This window comes from Spodoptera frugiperda, chromosome 15, assembly GCF_023101765.2.
Source record: "Spodoptera frugiperda isolate SF20-4 chromosome 15, AGI-APGP_CSIRO_Sfru_2.0, whole genome shotgun sequence".
Taxonomy (NCBI): Eukaryota; Metazoa; Arthropoda; class Insecta; order Lepidoptera; family Noctuidae; genus Spodoptera; species Spodoptera frugiperda.
In genome coordinates, this window is record NC_064226.1 from 3,095,267 (window position 1) to 3,111,768 (window position 16,502).

The 16,502-nt window shown below is 35.9% G+C and overlaps 1 protein-coding gene across 2 annotated transcripts in view; it reads right to left on the minus strand.

The window, feature by feature from the left end:
- Nucleotides 1-3,114: 3,114 nt before the first annotated feature.
- LOC118279404 (transcription factor Ken) overlaps nucleotides 3,115-16,502 on the minus strand; it is a 28,251-nt gene continuing 14,863 nt past the window's right edge. For both annotated transcript variants that reach the window (XM_050698991.1, XM_035599100.2), the window contains exons 2-5: nucleotides 8,240-8,422; nucleotides 7,546-7,666; nucleotides 6,927-7,397; nucleotides 3,115-6,831 (exon numbers count right to left, since the gene is read on the minus strand). In XM_050698991.1, coding sequence (XP_050554948.1) covers nucleotides 5,902-6,831; nucleotides 6,927-7,397; nucleotides 7,546-7,666; nucleotides 8,240-8,415 — 1,698 coding nt within the window. In that variant the 5' untranslated portion in view covers nucleotides 8,416-8,422 and the 3' untranslated portion in view covers nucleotides 3,115-5,901. The remainder of the gene's footprint in view (nucleotides 6,832-6,926; nucleotides 7,398-7,545; nucleotides 7,667-8,239; nucleotides 8,423-16,502) is intronic.

The following is a 16,502-nucleotide window of genomic DNA, read 5'->3' on the forward strand; positions in this document are numbered from 1 at the left end:
TGAACACTTGCTTTTCTTAAATTACTTTTGTTTAACTAATTTTGTATAAATAGGTGTAGCTTCTGAGCCATCGGACCACTACAGATATGTCTGTTTTTGAACAATACTGAAATGAGTACTTAACATTTACTGAATAATTATTATGGCTATCGGTTTAGTCCGGTAACTTAGACGAGGAACTCCACTAGTTTCAAGCCATGCTTTTTATTTTTATGTGGGGTAATCAGGTCAGGAAGGAAAACCGGACTTCTTATATTATAGTTTTCTAATGATTTTCAAGTATTAAATAGTAAAGACAGTATACAACTCACCTGGCCAGCCGTTAGGTCACAACTTGCGATGCTTCTCCGCCGCCATGTAATACGGCTTCCTTGCGTGACCACACGTAACCCAATTTACTTTGACCAATAGAATGCCTTCTTCATAATATCTATTATTATCTAGTTTACTTCAATGTTCTATGTGATTTACTATGTTAATTTTTTTATATCGTCACGCTTTTAGCAGAAGTACAAATTATGATACGTAATGCCGCTGTATAATATATACCCACTTTTCACAATTTATTAAAAGCCAGTAATACTTCACCAGATCCGGGAATCGAACCGGGTAAGGGGTATCTATTACCCGGCAATCGCAGTTGCTGGTTGCAACTGCGATTGCCTCTTTACTTTTTTCAATGCTTTCTTAAGTTATTTTTTTCGTAATCAAATTGGTTTTACTCTTTGGTTAAGTAGTTAACAGTACGACTGCCAAGCGAGAGGTCTGTGGTTTGATTTCCTGAACAGAGATTGACAATATACCTATTATTAAGATTTCAACTTTTTGAATGTTTACCGCACGGTTGGCGCTGTGGCTGGGCAACCGGCTGCTGCGTAACGTGTAGCGGGTTCGATTCCCGCACTGAGCAACTCTTTGTGTGATCCATAAATTGGTGGTTCGGGTCTATGTGTCATGTGTATGTGAATTTGTATGTATATTAACGCATCCAGGACATAGGAGAAAACCCTAGTATGGGGCAAAGTTTTTTTTTAATCTAAATTTTCGTCACGGAATTCAGAGCCCATTGCAAAATTTTAAAGTCACACGCGGTATATGACCATATACTTACCCTTATTATATTTACATTGGCATATAATAATATAATATGGTTTACTATGGTACCGCTTCGTATAATAAAAGGTGTGATATTATTATATAGTATTTTAACCGATACGGCCTTTAAACCATCAAGAATAATTTTAAAATTTTAAAGGCCTCAGTATCCTTTGCTTCTTACTTACTCCTTTGGTATTGCAGGTGTCCATGGTTGACACTGGCCGCTTACCATCAGGTGAACCGTCAGGTCGTTTGCCTCCTATCCCATAAAAACTTCATCTACTCGTTTTTAGTATTGCGCCATCTATCTTTCCAAGTATGCACTAGATAGTCTAGTATCGATCTTGTTGCACTAAATCGATATCATGTAGGTAATGTAAACATACGGTTTTGCGCATTATTTGAGAACTAGGACGTCCATAGTTCAGGGTTTTGAGGATAGGTCACATTTATTTATCGATTCGTAGTACTACTTACCCAATAAAGATAGATAGCCCTAATACCAATTGTGAGGTAAGGAAATTAATTTATCTGTTTAGTTTATCAGAAAATAGGAATTAGACATTCTTTGTTTTGTCGAATGAAATAAATCCTTAGATAAAACGATTCAAAATTTAGAAGTGGAAACACGCTACATTGTCGTTGAGTACCTATCATTTTCAGTATCACTAGTCTGTAAAAGGTTAGAGGTAGATCTATATTTTTTTACACTTTCACTGAAAAAAACTTTTTATTAATACGTATATCGTAATAAAAAGAAAGTAGGTAACTGAAGTACTCCATTCATCTTTCTTTTGTTTAGATCAAGGCCCTTATGACCATCGGTTATTTAAGTCAAGTTACAAATTAATGACTTCAAGCCATTCTTGGTCGTATATTAGGCTCATTGGAAATAATTGGAGGCTGTAAACCCTTGCATCCTCCAATTATAAAGTATAAAATTAAAGGAACATGGACATGTTCCTATAATTTACTACGGAATATAATTGTTTTAAGTTTGTCATAACTATCATCAGTAATAGGGTTTATGGGATACCATCCATTTAATTGTTAATTGTAATTATTTGTGTCTGCTTACTTTCTTTTAGGTTGTAACCATCGGATGGACCTGGATAGCCACCATTTATAATATTTAGTGTCTATGTGCAGATGCTTAAGCATAAGACACTAATTTATTTATAAATGTGAAGTGTGTTTGTCTGTAAGTCATGCTGAAACTACTGAACGTATTTTAATGAAATTTGGTATACAGACAGGGTATGCGCGAGCGAGGCCGCTAGCAGAAACTAATTTAGTAATAACTTTTCGTATACCTTTAGGCCATTTGATTCGTTTTAGTCAATAGTAATTTGGTGGCAGCTGAGTAGAATACGTTTGTCAAACTTCCTTAAGCCCGTGGATGACCGGACAGCAGCACTCTTTGACAAACTCTTTGAATAGGCCCATATTTAACCGTAGCATGAAGAAGATTATCGAAGGGACTTAATCGCAGTACGTTATGTCATTGGTTGTGAGAGTAATCTCGACCAATGACGGGCGAGAATGCGATCAAGCTCACGTTCGAATTGACAGGTACAGAACAGCCTAAAAGCTGTTACTAGATGACATTACATCTTTTGCCCCTCGAAGGGAAGGTAATTTTGCATATAATATGAGGTGTTAGCTCACTTTTCGCCGTTTGTGTTTTATCCCACGTTGCATCTAGGTAAGGTGCAACAAGTAAGGAACGTACCCAATTATCATGTAAAGATCATCATTCCAAAATCGTAAAATGGATCAAGGTAATTTCAAAATACTGAAATTAAACTAAAAGTACTTTGTCCAATTTGGGAATCGAACCCGAGACAGTATTTAAGGAAACCATGTTCACTATCAATCCCAATATAATTGGTATTATATGTATTTCATAAAGTATCAATTTCTTTGTGAAGTGTTCGTTAGTTTGATGGGTTTATATCATTGTTAATTTTTCTCGTGGCATCATAAATATTAATCGATGGAATGAAATAAACAACATTGGAGTGTGTAACTAAAATATTCTCGTTATTAAATTTACTACGGTAAGAACACATTTTTACAGAATGTTATTTTCTAAACAATATCTACATAAAATTGTACAAGTAGTGAAAACTTATCAAATACTTTTTTTAATTTACAATTAACAGAGAAAAATCAATATTCAAGTTCAACAATATTAAGTTAAGCTTTATTTACTATTAAGACTTACATTCTAGAGTTTACTATTTACAATTTCTTTTTTTAATCCTTAACAAAGTCATGTTTTTACAAATTAATATTTCGAATCGGTCTTTTGGTGTTTCTTAGATCTGTCATATATTTATTCCCAAGTAACCTGGTACCTGGTACATGTATCTATTCAAATGAACAAAAATGGCAAAATGTCTTTTCATAACTTCTTTGTTGGCAAATTATTTCTAAGAATCTAAGCTACATCATTATTTGTGCTTTCGTTTCTGATAACAGAGCTAAGAAACACCCAAACTACGTATTAAGTAAGATACCTACTTGCATTGATATTTAATATTTTAAGGCAATTCGGACCTTCGCCGATAATATCACAACGATTCTATACTACAAGTAGTTCTCAAGAAAATATTTATAAAAATACAATTTGTTCAATTTACGTATAGGTTAGGCAGCGGTTTGTGGACGATTTTTTGTCATGCATCGTTTGACTTACAATCTAACTTTTTTTTATTTACAGAGAATTAAGACACACGGAACTTATTGCTGTACTCAGAAACATTTAATGATTACTTAAACTATTCCTTAGTAACGATTTTGTAGAAAACGATTGCTAAGGACTGGGTTAAGTAACCATAAAATGACTCTGAGTGCGGCGGTTAGATAAACATTCTGTACTGTTAAGTATGCAGTGTATAGCAAAAAGTTTTTCCAAAAAGGTAAGTACGTGTAAGTTCCAAGATCCGTGTATCTCAATCCTAAAGATTTTAAAATGGAAAACGCATTGGAAGACAGCGTTCTCAACGTGCCTACTTAAGACAAAACAGACAATTATCACATAGAATAAACCTAAACGATTCCTTGAAATCACAATCCTTAAAATTAAATTGTTCCCCAATTACAATTAACGTCAATATCGACGTCGATTAACACGAAAAAACGATAAAAATCAGGTATAATAGGTAACGTTCGAAAGAGACAATTAAATTAACTCGACAATTTTACAGTTTACTCTAGTTTTGAACAACTCGTTGGTAACTTTAGTTTTACTGAAGTAAGCATTAAACAACAATCATTGCATTGACAAGTATCCGCACGAATTAAGTCAACAATAATATAATTGGAATTCCAAATAAAAGTACGTATAAAAGGATTGTACAAAATGAGTATTACGGAAAATATTCTCCAATTGAGTACAGTATCGAACTGGCTTAATGCAATACACTTTTTAAAAATCCAGAAGTACAATACAGTCTACTGTTGAATAAAAAAACTTTTGGCATCGTACTGACGAAACAATCGATCGCTAATTTTGTATACTTTGTATAATAGAAGCCTTAATTAAGATGAACATCCAGCCTTCACTACAATAATAGCTTTAATATAACTGGCCACAGTAACGTGTTCGATAAAAAGCGACATCGAAAATAAGTTTCGAAGATTTTTAATAAAGCTAAGGTACTAGTGATAAAAATATCCATTTGAAAATAATGCCTGGTAAGCTTCCTATTAACACTAAAGTAAATTAATCCAAAAATAAGAATATATTCAAGCATCATAAAGTTCGCAACGGAATTATAGAAATGGTTATAGAAAATTGAACGTTAGTAATTACAGATGAGATTATTAAATTGGTACCTACATACTTTAAGTTTAACAAAATCAAAATCATTTCAGGTCCCTTTAATTTCTCTTAATTGTACACCAAAACGTTTTTATTGCTTTACAAATCTTTGGTGCTTATCCACATTGCAAAATCGGCACGAACGATTGGAAGGATGTGCATACTATAATTATAATATTACGAACACATTTTTTTTCTAAAAGTTACATAAAGTGAATAAAACCTAATATTGAGATTGTAAATGTCTTAAAAAGCTGCGAAATGTTCAAGTCAGATGGTTTGGAACAAAGTGGGAGCAATGACCCTGAAAACACAGCAAGGAGTCTTTTACATAACAATTAAAATATTTACTGAAGTTACTAGAAGCACCAAAGTACTGTTGTGATGAATCGGTACCAATCGTAATGTGTACAACTTACAACTGTTGAAATCTTAGTTCCAATTCTGACTAGATCTATTGACTGTATACTCGAAAAGTATAAAGTCAATATGAACCCATGCTAACGCCACAGTAGATTCATCAAGATACTGATTTAAATTAGGAGGTAGTTTATGTGACGCTATCTGTTTAGGTCTACACATACTTCGCAACTTTCTTTGACAAACGTGTCTATTTTCTATGCTTAAGGAATTAATGTGTCGGTGGCTTTTAATAATATTTACCCTAATGAAATACATCTTTCAAATAAATACTATCTTGGAAGGTGTTGGTCCCGGATTATAATTTTTAAACAAATTATAACAATTTGGACCCATTCGGCAAACATGTGATTTTTTATTAGTCATCAACATCACACCCGCAGTCGTCGGCTACGGATGCCTCACTATGAGTATCGCTCTGCGATATCACATGTCTTATAACTAACGCTTAACATTATATCCTTCTAAACACATATCACAATTGAACTCTCATGACGAGAGATGAAGTTTTAAAGTCCAAAGTTACGCGAGCGCCCGCGTCAAGACAGCGGGCGTCATTCGTGTAGGTTCTTACTGAGAAGCAAACTGTTGTGTGGGCCGGACAAGTGCCGGATGAGTTCTGGTAACGCTTCGAAGGTGAGCTGACAGAAACAGCAGTTGAACCGTCCCGGCGTGTTGGTCCGGCCATCATTCTCGCTGGATGATATCACATTGCGATGGACCGAACATAAATGTTTCAGCAAATGGGCCTTCTGTTTGAACATAGCGACGCACAGTCGACAAGCGAACGGTTTCTCTCCAGTGTGTACTCGTAAGTGAGTCTTGAGATTCCACGACATACCGAACTGCTTGCCACAATATTCACAGCGATACTCTCGGACTGGTGCTTGTTTACTCGAACCTTGATCGTGTTCAGGCGTGGGCGTGTCATCTCCACCCATTTGTGGTTGACATAGCCACGGACCCCACGAACCTGCACTAGGAGGTCGGTATTTGAGAGCGTCCTCGTGCGTTGCTGTGGGGGGAGTGGCACTCCTTTCAGGTAAGTACGGCGGCGCTGACGTGCTCAGTGGATGTAATACTCCGAGCCGAGCACTGGCAACTGCGGCGGCACTGCCAGGTCCCTGTGTATATCGGAGATGGGCCATTTCTTCTAAGTAACTCGGGGGGAATGATACAAATGGAGGATTCTGTGACGGTGAATTGTGGAAGCCGGGTCTTCGTTTTCGGTGAGGCGTGACGACGTAGTTTTCTGGAGAAGTCTGTACCAACGATATGAGGTCCTGATCAGGTGGCTTAAGATGTGCGTAATCCTCTAACTTGACAGTTCGTAGATCCAGCTCTGGGGGTTCTAAGTAATGTGATTTCCTTTTGGCTCTTTCGATTCCTCGTCCTAATCGATCACTTAGCAACTGTCTTCGGTAGTGGGTCTCTTGTGGTTGATCTTCCTGACTTGACGATGTTGACCTTCTTCTCGCAATGTTCTGTAATGAAATAAACAGTAAGGGTAAATATTCGATTCGACTACTAATTAAGTGTGTACAAAAGACTTTATTCGAATGATAAAAAATGTATTTACCTTTGCGGCAACGGTTTCCACATCAACATCTTGTGAGTCGTCATGTTCACTGCCTGTGTTTTCTGAATTCCTTGCAAGCGATAAGTTGACCGGGTTCGAAGAGCTTCTTCGTCTTGCCATGAGTCGTCCACATTCTTTATCTCTGTTCTCTCCGTCTTGTTCTTCTTCCTCTCTTTCATCGTTGCTACTGGTCGACATGTTTTCTTTCTTTATGCTCATGCTTTCATCTTTGTCTTTGCTGTAACCCGCGCCAGGGGTAACGAGCTCACTCTCTGAATGTGAAGATCCTGAGGGTGCATCGTGTTTACTGCTCTCATTGCTGTTGATATCTGTCTTCAATGATTTTGATTTTAATCTGTCACACGATCTGTTCCGTTCTTCAGCCTGTTGTCGTTCCTTCGTTGATTTCCATACGTCTGATTTGATTTCCAACAACTCAAACAGCTCCTGCATATCATCTATTTCACCAGACTGTAAAAGAAAAACACAATGTTTAATATCCTTGTTGAATTATTAATGCAAATGTTTTGCTGGAGTCCGACGCGTTACTTGGAAACTAATTAATGTTATGATAATAAAGTAATGTGTTGTGAATAAATAAAACAGGTTGGATACTAACCTCAATGTAGGCTTGGCCGCTGTACAAGAATACAAGGAGATGCCTCATGAGAGTGCTGCTGATGCCCGACATGTGAATCGTGACCGGACTCTCGACAGATGGCGTATCATCCAGTATTTTCCTGGAAAATAATTAAATTAACATTAAAGTTAAATAGAAACAGATAATTATCTATTTTAATCAATATAGTTTTCAATAACATACATAATATAGAATATCCTGGTTTAAAGTCCAAACAAAACTATGTACCTATTTCTTTCGTGTACTTATTGCCTTACACCTACAAGATACCGGTTGCTACTGTGTCATTGGATTGGCTTACCAATTAACCTTATTAAATAATTAAGATTAGATTACAGTGATGTCTATTCGAGAACTATTGTAGTACTCGCCGTGAAAATAGCTAAAGTAATGACGTGATGCATTAATGAAAGTCATTGATGTGGTATCAAGTGCTAATTGAACTTGAAACAATTGTAATGTTGATGGTGTAATAAAACATATCAAGTGCTCGTGGTCTCGTAACCGAAATTTCAATGGACAGTTTTAACTGAGACCTACAGTCAGTTGATGATGATAGACATTATAATAACAATTCATGTTGTATAAGGGTATACGCAAATACAGATGCATTATCTGTTCTTTCATGATGAGTTTTAAGGTATGGCGATTAAGTTAAATGAAGATCAATTACCTGATAAGTGGGCTAGCGGCGGCCATGACGATCCTGTGCGCGGCCAGCGGTACAGCGTCGTCGCAAACCAGAACTAGGTCTGAGTAGCGGGCTCCACGCCACGCTGCTCCCACCTCGTTCAGGATGCAGGCGTGGTGCTTGCCGTACGTCAGAGTCAGCAGGCCCTCGCCCATCATTCCAGCACTGGAATACAAACATATCATAAGAACATAGAAATAGACAAACAACTAGAAAAAGTAAAAAGAAAACAAGTAACGATCGTAGTATTGTTTGTAAATAATATTCAACATTAATATGGAATTAAGAGAAAGTGTATAAAGGTGATAAAATAAACACATTAACAGCTAATGAGCCATTTGATATTGTATTTCAATGGAAGATTTAAAAAAAAATAAACCCATCAATATAGTTGAAATTGAAAGAGTTAAACAATATAACTTGTATAAAAATCACAAAAGCTATCTTGACTATCATTGTGCTCCTAGTTTTTACAATTGTGTGAAATTCGAGGCGTAACAAATACCTATTGTACTTGACTAACGTGTGAAGACATGAAATCATTATTATAATCTAAGTTTTTGTTGTCAGTTACAGACATAAGGAAGTGCAGCTATTAAAATCCAAAGTCGATTGAGTTAAAAACATAACAATTAATGGAATCGATTAACAAAATGATCAATTTCGTTAGCCGTAGTGTTTCTATGCATAATGTTATCTAATTGGAAGATGAGTTCAATTATTCCTTCGTGATCAGACGCGTTGTATAATTCAACACGTAAATAAGTGAAATCAGACCGAAACTGAGGTTCGTCATTACGTTCTCGGTTCATTAGCCTTGTTCTATGCCAGACTGAAATCTGCTGTTTAAAGGAAGACAAGGCTGCAACCAGCCGACTGTTACGATAACAAATGATTCAATATCAATGCTCGCGAAATTGAAATCGATATCTGCGGTAAAATCTAACGTTCACATACACTATTTACTGCAGACAACGACACAATAGCTTTTAACCAAACAATTCTAGTTTCCCAACCAAATTAAAAAGGTTAAAAGGTGAGAAGAATTTAAATTAACGTGAACAGCTGACGTGTTCTTGGATTGCCAAAAGTAGCAACAGTAGTCCCAGTCGCAGGTGTTAGAAAGCCTGTTGCAATAGGACCTTGGCCCGATAAAGCATCGCAACGTGCTATTAGCGTTGCGATAGAAGCGCAAGATCGTTTAAAAGACGATCAACAAGCGCTTCTTTTGCATTGTGTCGGAGTTTAGCAACGGTGGGGTCACAGCCAGTGGAATAAGACTCATTGTTGTCGGCAACTTCTGCTCTATTGTTGCACTGTTTCACTCAAAAGTCATATTTAATTGCGCTGGTATAAAAGTGCAACGAGGGACAAGTAAGCGTGTGCGCACACGGTGGAATGTTCTCGCACAAGATGATCTTGATCGCAAGCCATGTCACGACTTCGTAATGATTTCGTTTTCAATTGTTTGCGTCGAGCGTTTACGTTTCCAAGCAATGTTACAATTAAATGAATACAAAACATCTGAGTTAATAAATAATTATTATTGCCTACATAATACGTGTGTACAACTGGCATGGATTTTTCTCTTATTTGGTACTTCATGGCCAAATATAGAACAACGTCTAACTAAAATGTATGTAAAACAATTATTTACATATACCTACACAGTTTGTTTTACCTGGTACTTATTAGAAACTGGATAAAATTACATATTAGTCGGCAATGTTAGCATTTCCTTGAGCGCGGGAAATGAGCAGTCACTGAGACGAATTAAGTACTTTGTGCCTGTTCTGTACATGGTCACAAAAAATGAGATATGTACCTATTATGTTGAAAACCGTGATGCCAAATTTTCCTTGGGTAATGAGTGTGGGCTGAGTCGGTTTTAATGAGGCTGTAATTGAAGGCCAAACAATTAAAACCAAAATGTATAATGTAGCCGCCATGATCACGAAGGATTTAAAAAATCAAAGATTGGATATTTCGTCGAGTTCGTGCCTCGAAATATTTGTAATGAATGTGGAACTAATCGAAGGTTAAAAACGCTGGTAAAAGTAACAAGTCTTCAAAGATGTATTGAGAACTTGTTACTATTTTTACTTTCAAGAGCTACAATTTTAAAATTTAGTTTATCATTCAAATGGTTTCTATTTACGTACATTTAAATTGAAATTAACATTATTACACTTTCCTTGTGTTTATTTTTGTATTAACATAAATATACCAAACTACTACCGAGGCAAAACCTGTTACAATAAAATTTAAATAAATCTTTATAGCCAAGAATTGAAATAATCAGCTTTTACAACTTCCTGATCTGAATTAATCAATTTTAAAAAAATGTTTATTGGATAAAGTCATTCTTGACTTAATGAACATGCATTTTAATTTTCTAATAACAAAATTCAAGTCATATTTTAGGAATTTTCTGCCCAGAAATATAGTATTTTACAACATGGGCGTATGGCGTCCTTGGGCGGCCATGGGCGGGGCTAAAGGCAATACTAAAGTGACTATCTAAATCGTATGCGTGGATATACTAAAGTGGATACATAGTGCTATTTTCAGGATTGGAGGCAGCGGTGCGCGTCTGGCTCACCCGCCATTGTCCGTGCGTAGCCGGTCGAAACGATGCAGTTCCCATGTTTTGCATCAAATTAGCGTTATCTAGGGTTGCCTGCTGAAGCCAGTTCAAGGCTTTTCGAATGGACGTTGATAGCCCTTTGTTATTTTCGCCTGAATCTCATTGACACTGCATTATTACTTTTAAAGTATCATTTATATAAAATCCATCTTGTGCAACGTCTGTCAGTTCAATGTCGATAGGGTTTTCAGAATTCGTTCGCAATGTTCATGAAGGTTCAATAACAATGGTTAAGTTCATTGAATTCATTATTAGAAACTTTTTCTATATCTAATCTATTTCAGGGTTGATTACACGATTGTGTCGATGACTCAAAGAGGTTGTCAATAGGCGCATTGTAATTAGTTTTCGCTTCATTGCATCAAAGGGAAAATTACTGGATCAACGTTGTGATTGTTTGTTACTGGGTACAATATATTCAACGTAGGAGAGTAAGCTATAATAAATATGTAGTTGAGGTATAAACTGTGTTTATTGAGTATCAATCATTTTGAGTCGATTTGAATATTCAAGGTCAAACCAAGAATAGACCGGTGTTTTGTTAGAATTGTTAAAGTATTCGTATAGTTCATTTTTGATATTTTATTCAACAGAAACGAAGGTAACGCTGCATTGTAAATTATTTCTTATTCAAATTTTGGATTCAGTTGTCTCGTAGCATGCATTAAATATAAGCCTTCAAAACATTTTTGCATTTGCTTTGCATTAAGAGAGTAAATTTCCACTAGTCTGAGAAAATTCCATACAAAGTTGCATGTATTAATTTTCTTTTCAATGCCAGCCCTAATTGCAGCAGGTTGTAGTTTCAGTATAATATCTGCATGCTACTGCTACTTCCTTGATAATGATCTTTTATCTAAAGAAGTTTCCACAAGTAAAGGTTTTTTACTTCAGTTTATCAAACATTCATATCAACAAATGAAGGTAAAATTAAATACAATCACTGAAAACAATTTAAATCCAGAATTATGATACTACACAGCTGCCCTCTAGGGTCGCTGTTCATAGCTACAAACACTTTCTCTTTCCCAAACAATTTACTATAGATCACGCTAGATGGCGTTCTACGCCACCTTCCTACTTCGTCCAACAGATGGCACTACACGTCTTAATAAAAAAATCGTTTCGTAAGAGACCTTTATCTAAACGTGAATGAAAGATAAAGCCAATGTTTTTTTTAATGTTTGCATGGCCTTTTACAAGCGACCTTCGTTGAACAAACACTCACTTTCACCGTCACTTTTCAGTAAACAAAAAATCCGGATATTTAATAATAAACACAATCTCTTTACGTATTACTTACTCGTTTGGGTGTAAACGAAGGTAATTCGGTTAAGCAATATAAGTAGTTCAAAACATTGTATTAAAATTGTATCTTAAAAGTGTAAACAACGCTCGAATAAAAATAAAAACATAATATAAAATTTAATCGCAGCGCGTTAACGATATAGGAACAGAATTCAAGATAGTTATCTGCTTACATTATCAGCTCTTTATCTTTCGCAAGTTCTAAATGTTCGTGAAATAGGTCAGTGGGCTAGGCTAGGCTAGCAACCAGTAGTTCGTAATTATCGCTAAGGAAACTCAATTGTGGTTTCAGTACTTGTTGCTGATATAAATAGTGCTACCACTTTAATGCCAGTTACTTTAGAAGGTAGTAATCACAACAAAAAGATGTTAAAAGAAAACTTTGTCAAAAAGGAACGTTTAATACCAATCAGGAAGAACAACAAGACAACAGTTGTTTACAAATTATGTACATTTATAAAAATATCTCAATCAGTCCAAGAATCAAGGTTGGTTCATAAAAGAAACGCCCGGCTGGCTTACATAATTCTACCCACACTAATTAAGCACGTACCGACCTAGAATGGCCGTCCACATTACGATCTTACTCGATCTGTACCGATTCTAGATTGTTGCTCTCTTAATGGTTTTTATGACAGCCATGTCACTGTAAAAGGAGGAATAGAACGACATAATTGTAACTCAATGTGTACTTGTATACTTATAAATAATTAGTATCTCGACATTTTACAAAAGTAATGGCGTGTTTTTGTGCCCATAACTTATTAGGGAATTGATTGAATCGATCGTTACATTTGTTGATAATAATTATTGCTCTGTTAATCATTCTTACAATGTTGCACCTTTGACGACATTGGAGGGATATAAAGGCGATGCAATGATTTTTATAGCAAGTGTAAACCTGCAAAATATTTAGAAGGTACGCAAATTTTGACTGAATGAAAGTTCGCAAGGACATTATTAAGTCCAAAACGTTTTAAGATCAAAGACGCAAAAACAACTCATAATTTCATCAGACTCGCCTTTCCCATTGCAAAAGTGAATAAGGATAATTATGAACTTGAAATAAAAGTAGTACTAGATAAAGTTAAATGTCACAAACATGAAACAGCTAAAGCAAGATATAATTTTAGTGCGAACAGCGATATCAAATTCGGATGTCAATTAATTGACCATATCAATCGAGACTGGTCCGCAAACGGTTTACGAAACGTTGTTGCAAGCCTAGAAATTGTACAAGGCAGCCACTATTGGACTACTGGAGCGTATGATTGAAAAAAGTTCTCACTTTCGCTATCTATTGGCAAATAATTGAAAGTTACGAAAATGTCCATGTCAAATCCACTAGTTTACGATCTATGCTGATTTGAGAAGTACAATTTTGCAATCGGCCAATTTATCAGAATGTTGCCGAAGATATTGTTTGAAGCTTTTTCACTGTCACACTTGACAGATAAAATAAATTGCCAGTACTTTGGTTTGTTTATGTTTCTCCACCAGCGGATGACTCAGCTACATAATTTTATGCGAATTTGTTATGAATCTAATTTACATTATTATCGTCCCAATTCTAAACGTGAATTTAGGGAAGACCCGTTTTCAATGTTTACATTTTATATTAGAACATTTTTCCGTATATGAAATAAACAGAAAAATATGCGTTTTCCCATTATGTTATTGGCATTTAACAATTCATTACTTTTCTATGTAATTATGATCCACCACCGCGTATTTCCCTACTTGCGGTTAAAAAGAAAAAAAATTAAAATGTTTCCTCTAGGAAAAGTAGATGGGGAAACAATAAAATCCCACAAATTAAATAACTCATCAACATTTCGCTGAATTTGAAGGCATTTTTTGAAGTATTGTGTAAATGTGGTAAATAGTGAAAAACAATGAAAAGGAAAGAGTTCATAAAAAATAACAATGACACATTTAAATACCACCACGTGTTCGACAATAAACCAATATTTGATGAACAAATATTGTATTTAAGTAAAATTTAGGCAAATATGTTTCAATACTATTACACATTTTAAAATGAAAATGTATTTAAATTCTATAGAAAATGGAAAACTACTACACAACTTAATAAAAATTACATGATATTTATATTAGGACGAGTGTTCTTCAAGGACCATTCTTTGAAACAATTTACGATTGAAGCGTAAAGAAGAAAAAGACAAACGGCCGGTGCTTACAAAATGGGCACGTTTAAAACAAATGATTAAATAAATAATGAGGCTTATGCGGCCTTGCTATGATAAACATGAAAATATTTAACTCATTTGCCCACCAATGAATGGTAGCGTGATGGGCACAAAATACAAACGAATTATGAAACAGCTAATACCAAAGTTACGAAAGGAACAGCAACACAACTTTACAATGTTGTCTTAAACAATGTCCACACGCAGTCATCAAACAATCAAAAATAAACTGAACGCAATTGAATATAAAATATCAAAACTGTGTCAGTAGACAAAACATTCACAGTCGCTGTTAACACTTTATTGTTTCCCCCTGATTGATATCATTTCACAATCTCTAGTCTTTATGAAGTTCAAGTAAATAAATCGCAGTGACCAAGACTCGACGTCAGTGATGGCGTCACGCCGGAGGTCACTCGCATTACGCTCTGTCTTACAAAAGATGACTCTCATAGAAATGTCATCATAAGCAATTGTCAATGAAATATTGTAATGCTAAACAATGTTGGAGATGCCGTGGAAATAATTGGACAAATCGAAAGCAGAGATGCTATTTGCAAGATAATACTCACCGACAGTTACTTAATGAGATTATTTTCTATTTTCCTTTGCGAAGTGTTCACGTTAGAAACAAAGTAATAACATCTTTGTTCGGAATGTGGGTTAAACAGTTATCTAATGGTGTATCCAGGCTAAATTTCAATTTGCTCCGTTGCGTCCTGATTGACACCGGATCGACGACATTCGGTCCGCTTGGTCACAGTCGCAAATAATATCATGTGCTGCATTTACAAGCTCGTGAACGGTTTTCTGCTCTATTTACATAACTGAAATGATCGGTTAAATTAAATTGTCTGTTCCCATTTTAACGCTACTTCTATACTGGGTATAATCCAATGAATTTTGCGACAGTCTCCAAGGCACTCACTTCACGCTGATCGCTTACGAAATGCAAATGTATCAATTAAACACGCTATGCGGCATCAAAATGATACAACGAATGCTGGCATTTGAATATTTTAATAATAAGGAAGAGTTCTAAGCCACGAGTTTGGGAAGTCGTAATAATAATGCCGGTAGTGTACGGCTTCAATGACAAACGTATGTACAAAGGTACTTAGCAACAGGCCAGACCCCTTTACAAGCTTCTAACAGGCGCGCGAAGTATGACAGAAAGCGATAGTGATGTAAGTCGATAGTCGTCAAACAGGAAACCGCGGGGCGCGCGTGGCCAGCGATACGCCGCACACGCTTTGTGCTGCTGGCCTTCGGACGAAATGTTCGGTGTCAGCACCGACTGCGCTGCCGCACCACATACATTATGTAATGCCGACTCCACAACAAATGCCAGTTCATTCATACCGACCACCGCCAGCTCACTCAGCATCTAAGCCCCATCGATGCACTCCCCACCGATTCCCACACTCATTGTCACCGAACATCTTGTAACTGACTAAGGAATTCACGTCTGTATCGATAAGCTTATCGCAGATAATTTCCTTTTGCGTTCTAAAAACAAGGAACTATCCAAATTAGTTATTTTAATCAGTGTCGACTTGAGTCAAATGAGATCATTGCCATTACGATAATTTGTGTGATAAATTGGCATTTCACAACATGCTTTAAATTTTTAATGCCTCCATTCATCATAAAGTACATGTATTTTGAAATCATCTTCGTTCGAGTTGCGTGTAGTATTTGAATGTTTGATAACTTTGTATAATAGTTGTTATTTTGATTAGCGTATCACTTAACTTTGTATACGTCTAGTGTGTTATGTGTCTGTAGACGTAATTTTGAATATCGCATATCAATCTAATCAATAGTCAAACATAACATTGCCGTCGTTGGCAACTGACAAACGTTGTTATTTATAAATGCCATCGTACCCTTGTACGAGAGAGTCTTGGGCCGAAAGCGCAAATCAGTTTTACCTTCGATGATGCTAAAATAGCTGCTCGGTTACACTCTCACCTTGCGTTTGATTGACGATCGATCCCTTGTGCCAGATACTTGTTAACTGTTACTGCAAACGATTCTAATGTACATATACACTTATTACTAATGTAACGTCGTTTTG